Here is an 11,793-nt window from a genome sequence, read left to right as displayed (position 1 = left end):
AATTCTTCCAATTGTCCTATTCTGATCAGCTCAGTTTACAATATTTTGAAAAGATAATTGATGTGATATTCTATAGACAAACTTACTAATAAAAACACACTAAGATTTTCCTCTGTGAAGCTATCTGTTAATTTTCAATGAGAATAAAATAATTGACAAATGTTATTATAATTGAAGGCAGTAATTGGAATGTCGTTAAATTAGAATGATCTGTCCTGAACAGAATTTTTTCTATATAATTTCTACTGGTTAATTGGAATGCATTCCGGTTAATTGGAATGATTTCAGAACTCCAGCAAAAATTGTCAGGATTTTTTTTTCTTTCCAAGTAATCAAAATATAAATATCCCTATCAAGATGGAGCAAAAATGAAATCATCCTATATCTTCAAATGAACAAACAGGTCCGTTAATTAACAATGGCATTGAATCTATCACAACCCATTCCCTTTTATATGGCAATATGTTTTACTTTATCCACATTACTGTGTTAAAGGGCAACACACAATTAATGAGGATGCAGACAATGATGCAATGGTTTATTTGCATTTCACAAAGTATGCAGCGTTGATTAAAGTTGTTTAATGTGAAGCAATATATGACAGAACAGAATTCATCTGTATTCAAATCGTATGGCCTGTTTTGGGGATGGGGATGTATTGACAATTTGGTACAACGAAGTGGCAATAACATATGATAGCCCATTCTCTGTCATCTACCATCATGACAACTCACTTGTATTGTTAAATATTGTGAAAAAGGAAAATTAAACACTTAAACATACAAATGAATATGATACAAAGCGACTGTAATAATACACTGACCAAATTATGACTTCCAGACATACCAAATGACTTATTCAGATGCTCAACCAAAATTAAATTGTCAATTATCATGAGAAATCTATTTAAACAATGAGATTGCATAACCGCAGATGGTCAGATAGAATCTGATATCTATGACATTTACTACTGATGGAAATGACAAAATAACTAAAGGGCATGGACTTACAATGATAAAAATAGTAACTTGGCTGGTCGCTTGGTCCTGCTGGTCATAGGAAACAACTTCAAAAGTGAGCCTGAGATAGAAAAGCATAAATAAGGCTTTCTGTGAAGTCTTGCTACTTAGCTGTAATAATTCAAAACATTACACATGTAACCATTGGTTTTCAAAAAATTTAATTAAATGATTTGAATGACACAGATCAGCTCGCAAATACATTGGCATTGTTATGTTCATATGTAGGGCACTTGATCTCTGTAACAAAAGGCCCCATGAGATAAGGTCATGTAAAGTCTTATATTCATAACATAATCACTCCTAAAATATGTTTTAGCACATCAGCAGTCACCAATTGAGCTCAGATAGTATCGGATTGAGTGGCAAGAGGTAACCACTGTGACGCTAACACATATTTTAGTCAGACTTAATACTGCTTTATGTGACCAAACTGAACCAGACATTAGACAACAGTGGTCAAATATTGTTCGAATGAAGAAAAGATATCCACTGTATTTGATAGCTAAGTCAGTTGTTTAGCATTGTTTATTTTCATTCATGGCACAAATTATCTAAAATGTTAAGGGGTTTTTTTGGGGTTTTTTAAAGGCTGAACCTGTCTAATAGAAAAGCTTAATACTTAAATATGCCACATGTCTTAGGCAATTCCAAAGTCTTGATTAGATCTTTTTTTAATTTTTGGTAAAGCCCATCTTGTTTAGATGCTGGCATAACATCCTTACTGAATTTTCAAAATTTAAAATGTTAAATGTTTTTTTTAAACATATGAGTTATTTCAAAGTGTGGCATCTCCATTGTAAGGACTGTCTGCAATAGAATTACATGGGTAAACTTTAAACTCTGAAAAATAAGAAAAAAAATCCAAGTGTCTCTGTTTGGATTCAACCCCACAAACTTCACTCTTAAAGCCAGTTACTTTGTTCTATGCCTTAACATTGGGTGGCAACACTGTTTTTTGTTTGTTTGTGTTGGGGTGAAACACTTATAGGTCATTTCAGCGCCAGTAAAAAAAGAAGATGAGGGAAAGGTCCTAGATACGAAGTTGAAGCACTAAAGAAAAAGTAAGACAAAGGGGACTGGTTCAAACAGGGAACAGAAGATTCCGTGCTTTTTCCAGCTATGAAGGATACAGTCAATTGTTTTCAAAGTATTGATTCAAATCTAAAAACGAAAATAGTGCAGTACATTACAGAGATAATATACAAGGAAAAATACGATCGCTAAGAAAAACAGGAACCATATATTCAACTACCTCCCTCTATTTTCTGCCAGGACCTGGAGAAGACTGAGAAATGCCAATTCAAAACAAAATTGAAAGCAATATGGAAAGGTGAAACATATAATATGGGGGTAAAAGACTTTGCAGTTGACCTCTCAATCCACCTTGGGAGGCCAAAAGACACTACCCAGGTTATACTGTATGTATACAATTACATGCAGAATAAAAAGATTATTCACATGGTAAAATCATCAACTCCCAGAGAAGGAAACATTGATCTGACCATTTTGCTGTCATCAAAGGTACCTATAATTCCATTCCAGATCAAGAACAAAAAAAAAACAAAAAAATAAAACGCTATAGGAGTATACAGCAGGAAAGTCATCAGCCCACAGAAGAGATAGCCACCAAAAAGGGACCTCTACTGATTATCCTAATTTATCTCTAAATGAGATCAAGTAATACTTACGATCCAGTTTGTTTATTTTCTGCATCAGAAAAAAGAACAGGTCTTATCGCTGTGATATCTGCTACTCTATCTCCATCTTCATCAATTTTTTCTTGAATTTGCCAATTTGTTGGAGATGGATCACTAAATCTATATGAAATTGGCTTGCCCTTTGTATCTGGATCTTCTGCCTGAAATGAAATAAAAATAAACAATTTGATAGTAAGTTGCATTATAATCATTGTCTTTGGGTAAAACGAGGTTTATTTTTTTCAAATATCCATATATACATATCACATTCCCATTGCTTTAATTCACTAAATGCACTTCACAAGCCATAAGGAAGCCTATGTCCTTTTCAGAGCCCTTTTGTGCTAAATATCTTACCCAAGGACTCAATATCTTGAACAAAAGGCATATAAATGTAGAGAATCATTTTGTAAGGATAACAGTTTTAATTAACCATCTTATATACCCTCTATATCAGACCATTAGGTGACATCATCTCAAAATATTTTATTAAGTACCATTTTTACGCAGTGACACCCAATTACTGTTTCCCATTAATATCGACAATCATCTCAATGTTATAACCGATATAGAAAATTGTATCTCTGAGATTAGTGACTGGATGTGTTGCAATAAACTCAGGTTAAATGAAAACAAAACAGTGGTGTTGCAAATTACAAGACAGGGCCTCATCGACCTTTCCACGCTTAACCTGAATCTTTCTGATTGTGTAATTCCCATCACTTAAGAACCTGTGAGAAACTTAGGAGTTTTATTTGATACCAAATTAAACATGTCTGCCCATGTCACTAATGTAACCAGATCCTGCAATATTTATCTTAGATCTATTGGTGCTATTAGAAGGCTTCTTGATATTAATACTACTAAACTTCTTGTTGTCTCTTTGATTCTTAGCCGCCTTGATTATTGCAATAGCTTGCTCTATGGTTGTGATAATAATGTCATTAATTGACTCCAAAAGATACAGAACAAAGCAGCTCGACTGGTAACGTTATCCAACATAAGTGCCTGCTCCACTCACTTTTCTGAATTAAAAATTCACCCCATACACCGGAGCATACTCAATGTCTCAATCGTTTCTATGTTTATGTTTGTGTTGAGAATATTGGCTATTAAGCTTAACTGCTGGTCAAAATTACTTCGCGATGGTGGTGTGCGAACGAATCGGCGGTCTCAAGAAGTGGGTGAGAGAGGGATCTAGAAATGACTTGGGTTTGATACGAATATTTTTGTGTTCGTGGATAGCTCACACGGTAGAGCCACGCTCTCACCTGCCAGGCGGAGTTGTCGTACCAATAAGGTCGCAGGTTCAAACCCCACCACCGACGCAAAAAAAAATTTTATTCTCTATTGTCTTCTGGCACTTTTCTACTCACTTCATATCTTGTTGTTACCAACATAAATGCTTGCTCCACTCACTTTTCTGAATTAAAAATTCACCCCATACACCGGAGCATACTCAATGTCTCAATCGTTTCTATGTTATATGTTTGTGTTGAGAATATTGGCTATTAAGCTTAACTGCTGGTCAAAATTACTTCGCGATGGTAGTGTGCGAACGAATCGGCGGTCTCAAGAAGTGGGTGAGAGAGGGATCTAGAAATGACTTGGGTTTGATACGAATATTTTTGTGTTCGTGGATAGCTCACACGGTAGAGCCACGCTCTCACCTGCCAGGCGGAGTTGTCGTACCAATAAGGTCGCAGGTTCAAACCCCACCACCGACGCGAAAAAATTTTTATTCTCTATTGTCTTCTGGCACTTTTCTACTCACTTCATATCTTGTTGTTATCTAAAAAGCACGAGCATATCACCCCGATTTTGGAAGACCTACACTGGCTACCTGTAAAGTTTAGAATTGAATTTAAAATACTCACCCATGTTTTCAATTGCTTAAACAATTCTGCTCCTGTTTACCTTCAGGAACTTATCCACCTTTATGAAACCAGTCAAAATTTAAGATCTGCTAATTTAAATATCCTAAGGGAACCCCCAAAATCGTTAGTTTTTCATGAGAAATCTTTTGACCACCATGCCCCCAGACTGTGGAACTCCATCAGTATTGAAACTAAAAATAGTGAAAATCCACTTATCTTTAGAAAACGGTTAAAAACTGAGCTTTTCTGTAGGGCATATAATTTGGACTCTTAGTATGTATTTTATTATAATATATTATGTCATCATCGAATTTATGTGTTTTTTTAACATGTCAGTTCTATATTTGTATATCATGCATGTTGTGTTGATGTAAAGCGCCAGTGAGCAATTCTAAATTGGAAATAGCGCTATATAAATTCATTATATTATATTATATTATATTATATTATATTATATTATATTATAATTTATATTATATTATTATTATATTATATTATATTATATTATATTATATTATATCATATTATATTAAGCATAACAATTTTAATTAACATCAGATAACTGTGCCGAAACACAATTAATCTATATCTAAATTTATGCAAGAGGGATGGATTCTATTAAAACACAGTTAAGATGAAAGAGTCTCATGGAGAAGCATTATGAGTGACATATGCTGTTCCTTGGGTTAAGGGTAAGTATGGGCTTAAGTATATAAGTTGATATGATTGTATATTATCAATGTACAATTCTTTATGAAATGTTTGTTTCTATTTGAAGTTTCTGTTTATTATAAGGGAGTGCTAAAATATACTTATAGTATGTTTTTTTTAAAATTCTTGTTCGTGGCTTTTTGTATTTAAGAGCTTAATAGCTCATATGAAACTTTTAAGTCACATGAGCACAAAGGAAAGGGAGCTGATGGGATGGTTAAATAGAAAAACAAAGATAGATGTTATCAAAATACTTTGACGATCAGTTTAGAGAACCATGAAAGTTACCTTATATTCCCTCGTAATTCCAACTGCAAGGGATATAATCAAATTTCCATTGAAATTGAGAGAACTGACAGTGCAAAGAAGTATATGATATACAATTATTGCAAACAATAGCATCTCTTTCTTCCACTAAGAATTCCAACAAAAACTCTCGGCAAAACCAAATTGTTTCACTCCAACACAAAGATAAAAGCATATTATCTTTATCAACAGGTAGAACAAATGGAAGAAAAATAAAAAACACCCATTACGAGCACATACCCCATGGGTATAAACTTCCCATGTTCAGAAAGGACCTACATCCGAAGTAAAGCTCAGGATGAATCAGAAATGGCTGACTTTTGGTGATGAAACTCCAAATGTTACCCTTTTATTGTAAAAAGGCGATATCACAAAGCACTAGTATCCATTGACAAAAACTGAAGATAAAAGGCAATCCTTAGAAATTTTTCAATTAGATCAAGAGGCAGAAAAAATGATATTATATTTCAGATTAAGGTCATGTTGTATAATTGTTGTATTGCCTGTTCTTTGTCTTCAATTCAAATTCTTTAAATGTTACTATGTGCTTGTAACTTTGATCATGGAATTCAATAGTTCTAAATTTACGGAGTGAAAAGTTTTCTGAAAAAATATACCCAACTAAACAGGAAGATCATGACAACAAATTTATACCTTGATGATAAGTGGCTGAACAGGAGTTGTCTTCATTTCATAAATATAAGCCACATATCGATCTGCTGGTTTTAGGACATTGTCATTCTCATCAGTGACTTCGACGATAACTTGGACAGATCTTGTTCTACCAGTGTCTGTCTGACCCAGATTGTCAGTGGCAGACACAGTCAAAATATACTGCTGTTTTCTCTCGAAGTCAATGCAAGGGAATGTACCAGGGGTAGCGCATGTTTCCACTGTAATAGCACCAGTGACTTCGTCAATCTTGAAACTGTGAATCAAAATTATGAAAAATTTTAGTTCAACAACTTATATCCAGAGTTTGAATACGAAAAGTTTCAAAGTTTTAGTTAATAAATGTTTTTAAGAGTTTTACGGTGCTAGGTTATATCAGAGCAAGTAAAAAAGGAAGAAAATGGGGTAGTCTAAAAATTCTAGATTTACAATTGAAAGAACACAAGAAAAAGTAAGACAATAGACAAAGAGAATGGTTCGAATAGGGAACAGATGTCGATTCCAAGAGAATACCATCAATGTACATAGTTTGAGATCACCTAAAAGCCTCATCCAAACACCAGCACAGAATCCCAATAAGAGAAACACACTCAAATGCTTATATTTTACAATCAAAACAACACATATAACAATACATAACAGAGAGATAATTTACAAGGAAAAAATTTCATCTCCCAAAACTAAAAAAATACATTTGACTGCTTCCCTCTCAGCCAAGGATTCCGACTAGGGAAAGGACAAAAACTAAGTAACCTAACCCCAAGACAAAGACAGAAAGCAAGTTGGAAGGAAAACAGAATTAGGGGTATAGAAGACACGGTAAGTAATAGGAGGTCAGAAATAAGGTTAATGAAATAGTGGAACCTCTATCTTAAAACTGGACTATATGGTATTTCACAGCATGAGCAAAAACCCAAGTGGTCAAAAAAAATTTTTTATAAAATAAAAACCTACTGTGCAACGTTGTTAAAATCATCAAGGAGATTCGATAAGGTTTTTATTTGCCAAACTGGTGATAGCATTATTATGAAAACATTGATATAGATAGGTATGGAATTACCTTGCAAACAAGTTGTCAGTACATATCTTAATCCAGAAGTACTTTTTAGGGTTTTTATAGTCATTTATAAAGTTACCATTCTATGATGGATACTAGATAAAACATGATCTGAGTGCCAATTAGCAATAAATCTGGGGTCTCCTCATTGATCAAGAGTTGCAGCTGATATTTTAATAGTGAATCCAAACACTTCGAACCCAGAATTAATTGTGTTAGGGTTACCTAACATGGAGAAATATAGAGTCGTAAGGGCCCAGGAGCCGGAATTCATTGTGATTTCTGTAACATCAAAGTCCTATCCCAGTCCATCACAACAAGCTTTCCACCGTACAAAACAAACCCAACTACCAATCACTGCTGGGTGAGGAGGAGGAGGAGGAGGAGGAGGAGGAAGAGGAGGAGGAGGAGGAGGAGGAGGAGGAAGAGGAGGAGGAGGAGGAGTCAAAACAAAACGCTCAAGAGTTTATTTTATTTTAGGCTTTTCCTGGCCAGTAACCATAATTTTTCTCTGAGCAAATTATACCATCATCATCACCAGCAATAACAACAGCATCAACAATAATAATAATAATAATAATAATAATAATAATAATAATAATAATAATAATAATAATAATAATAATAATAATAATAATAATAATAATAATAACAACAACAACAACAACAACAACAAACCAACTCTATAAGGATTATAATCAGTCCTTTTGCTTGTGATATGAGTGCTTTACCAATTCAGTTTTTATGGCTCAAAGAACAGATAAAGAAGAAATCTAAATCTTCTCCTTCTTCTTCATTACCACATCATGATTGAAGGAGATTAGTTGCATGTTACTGAAGTTTTTGGGTTTTCGCAGTTAAGTCTGTCCAGGTTATTTGCGCCTTTCAGCTTGTTTTTCTGTTGTATGTGCTTAGTCATCCATTTTAGTCATCCAAGTCTAGTCCACAAGGCATAGGCGATTTTAATTCAGAAAGGCCTTCTCCAAGACTGGTTGCCTGCCAAGGCTTACGATTCCTGTCCAACCGTGAGTTTTATTCAGAGTGTCCTTCTCTTACATCAATCACAGTCTCCTGTTGATGATCTCCATCCACCTGAAGAAAGGCTTAGGTTGGGGAACTTTAGATGTTGTCATTTGGCATTGATTACCTTGGGGTCAGTCTTTATAAACCCCACCCACGTCTTGGGCCAAAGCAAATATTCTTAGAGATATTGTCTCAATGGATGTCATATCCTATGTTCCTTTCTTAGGCACTGTTGCAGATCAGACTTAGTCTAGTCTCCATCTTAGACTTGTCTGGCATAGTATTCCTGCCAGGAGAAAAGTTTCCTGCCATCATAACTCTCTGGGTCATTGAAGTCTGCAAGCTCTCCGTCCGCATCAAAGTCTTGTTTCACTGGAGAGGAGCTCTAAATATTTTATGGAAAGATAAATATCCACCAAAAGATATTGGAAAAGATGATTTCTTGAAAACCCATATTTCAGATTAGATCGGACCTACTGCCATTACAATACAATATTGTGTATGAAATTTATTTAGAAAATCTGTCAGATAACAGTTTGTCCATTTAAGACTTCCTGCTTTTTATTGTTTTGTATTTTGGAGGGGAAGGGGGGGGGGGGTGGGTTTGTTCTTTTTTGGTCAAGTTTCCTTTGACAAAGTAAGCTTTAAGGAGTTTTAGCATACACTTACTGATTTTGCTGGTTACCAAAGAGTTTGTATCGTATACCACCAGTACCAAAATTTCCAGCTTCATCATCTACTGCCTGCAACGTTGAAAATGGAATACACACTGATTAACATTTGTCAGTAAAAATTGAGTAAAGTGATAAAAGGAATGTTCTCTTTATTCTGTTCCTTTGAAATTAATGTTGCGATTGAGTAAAGAAAGATAAAATTTTAATGAAATGATTAAAATCAATGAAATTTATCTTGTTTTTATATTTAAAAAAAAAAATAATAATAATAATAATGGAAACACTAACATTAACTTTTTTTTTTCTAAAAGTCAAAACCATTAAGCTGCAATACATCTGAAACAATGGGAGCAGGGGTTTAAAGTCATTTGCAAGATGAAAGTCGATGACTTTATTAGTGAAAAACTGGGGAGCAGGCGATGGTGTAAGATAAAAAAAAATCTTTAAAATGTTTGAATGTAAAAGTTACAAGTACAACAGAAAGACAAATACCAGACTAAATCATCCCAAAGAGCAGCCTTCTTCAAGGAAACGTTATTTTTTAGGATATTTTCTTTGCTTCATGTGGCTCTATTACATTCTGCCGTTGATTTCACATATTATCATAAGGGACCGATTTCACATACAATCATACCAGCAAAATAATATTGACATAGTACATAGCAATGAAGGATTTACAAACTATTTAAGTGCTAAAATTATGATTTATCCGAAAACTACTATTTATTCCTAGTTGTTTTATAAAATACATTCAATATATAGAACAATGTCACTAACAATAGGATGTGAAATCGATTCATACTTTTTCAAATTTTTATAAAGTGATATAAGACAAAGAGTACAATTGATGATTAACAAAGACCATAACTAATGTATTTATGTTTTCATTGTTTTTTGTTGTTTGCTGAAGAAGGGTTTTGAGCCCAAAATGTTCTGTGATTGGTATTTTTCTCTTCCTTGAAGCTTCATTCTTGTTTATTAGGATTAGCTATTATAGAGTTGGTAGAATGCTTACATTTAGATCAATAACAAGATGGCCAGAGCCGGCTGTTTCACTGATAACCCTAGTGTAAGTGGTGTCATCAAATCGTGGAGACTCATCATTGACATCAGTCACTTTGATGGTAACTGTGGCCGACCCTGTTAGTGCTGGAGTGACTAGGTTCTCACGAGCTTGCAGCTGGATTGGAGGAAAAATAATTGAATTTGCATTTTTTTTAAAAAACATTGATTTTGATGATAATGATTATAAGGAGCCATTACACCCTCCTCCACTTATATACGACTCCTGCAAAACTTACAGCATACACCCATTCCCCCCCCCCCCCCCCCCCTCCCATTCATCTCATTATGTCGGACAAACCCATCAAATGTCTATGACATTTAAATACACTGATACCAGTCTGCATGATCATGTCATTAAAGAGTCAAAGAATTTCACTGGATGACAACCTAGAAGGCCCATTTCAGACTGATAGTTAGTCAATCGGTGTGTAATTATCAATTCAAATTGTGCTTTTATATAGCCTAATATCCTCTAAACGTACTCAAAGCGCTTTACAGGGGGTCCCTGACCAATAACAGCAACACTTAACATGTAGGACGGGACAATTATAACAAGTTCTGATCAGTTACGAGGGGAAAAAAATGATATATTATAGTACTATAAATTATAAAGTCAGAGAAAAGGGTAAAATAGCTTTCCTTCAAATACCAACAGATATAAGATTTGCATTACAAAATTAAGAGCTGTTATTTCTACCTACCAATGCAAGCAGTTTTAGGACAATTTTGTTGGTATTGTGAAGAACAGCAGTATCCCTATAGTGGCAATGACCCTATTAACAATGCCAGTAGCTTTTTTTTCTCTCAGTTAATTTTTTATTGTTACTATAAAAAATATTGAGTGGCCAGTAAAGAGGTGGGAAAATAAAAATACAACCATAAGCATCACGTTCATATTAGCCTTGTGGTTAATGTAGCAGCAAGTGTGATGTGGGATGAGAAATCGGTCGCAATCAGCATATTGTTATGCCTTTAGCCAATCCAATACCCACAAACACATATATCTGAATCTGAATCTTACTCAAAGTCAAATCAATTCTGAGTATTTGTATTTGACAGTAGAGAGAGTTGTTGAAAATGGCAGCCATTGTTGGTGTTTGGGTTGAATTAGTTCGATAATCTGCTCTTGAAGGTGTCTACATCTGTTGTGTTCACACATGTTTCGGAAAAAGTGTTCCAGTCTTTGATAGTGTGGGGTGCAAAGGAGAACTTGAAGATGTTTCAGTTTGCAGTTTGGTGTTTTAGTGTTTTTGAGTGGATTATTCTTTGAATGCGTTAATTTCATTGTATGTCTAGTTGTTCTGGTGAAATGGCCGTCATTTTGTTTGTAATTTTGAACATAAGAGTTGTTCATCGTTCTTTCCGTCTGTCTTGTAAGAAAGCCATATCCAAGCTGTGTGATCATGACTGCTACACTTCTCTGGGAGGCTGTAGTCATAGGAGAAATCTTGCAGCACTGTGTTGAACAGCTTCAATTGCAGTTATATCAGATTGTAGGTGTGGATCCCAAATTGTATACAACGTCAACATTTTCTAGAATTCAAATAGCCTTGCTGCAATTTAATTGAAATGATATAATATTAACACCAATCAATGGTAAATGAACCATAGAAAGACAACTTAATGCAAGGATGTAGTAATAATATGATCGTTAAAATAGATTTCTGCCTGACAGCATTGTTCTAAGTA

At 34.5% G+C, this 11,793-nt stretch overlaps 1 protein-coding gene across 1 annotated transcript in view; it reads right to left on the bottom strand.

The window, feature by feature from the left end:
* LOC144972756 (cadherin-87A-like) overlaps positions 1–11,793 on the bottom strand; it is a 77,301-nt gene that overhangs the window by 44,022 nt on the left and 21,486 nt on the right. Inside the window, exons 14-18 of the mRNA XM_078914356.1 lie at positions 10,055–10,219; positions 9,035–9,108; positions 6,268–6,541; positions 2,711–2,880; positions 1,011–1,080 (exon numbers count right to left, since the gene is read on the bottom strand). Of these exons, the coding sequence (XP_078770482.1) occupies positions 1,011–1,080; positions 2,711–2,880; positions 6,268–6,541; positions 9,035–9,108; positions 10,055–10,219 (753 nt within the window). The remainder of the gene's footprint in view (positions 1–1,010; positions 1,081–2,710; positions 2,881–6,267; positions 6,542–9,034; positions 9,109–10,054; positions 10,220–11,793) is intronic.

Source organism: Berghia stephanieae, chromosome 5 (genome assembly GCF_034508935.2).
Source record: "Berghia stephanieae isolate SIO BIC M18660-M18661 chromosome 5, UCSD_Bste_1.3, whole genome shotgun sequence".
Taxonomy (NCBI): Eukaryota; Metazoa; Mollusca; class Gastropoda; order Nudibranchia; family Aeolidiidae; genus Berghia; species Berghia stephanieae.
The sequence above is the reverse complement of the archived record's forward strand: the minus strand, read 5'-3'. Positions and strand labels throughout refer to the sequence as shown.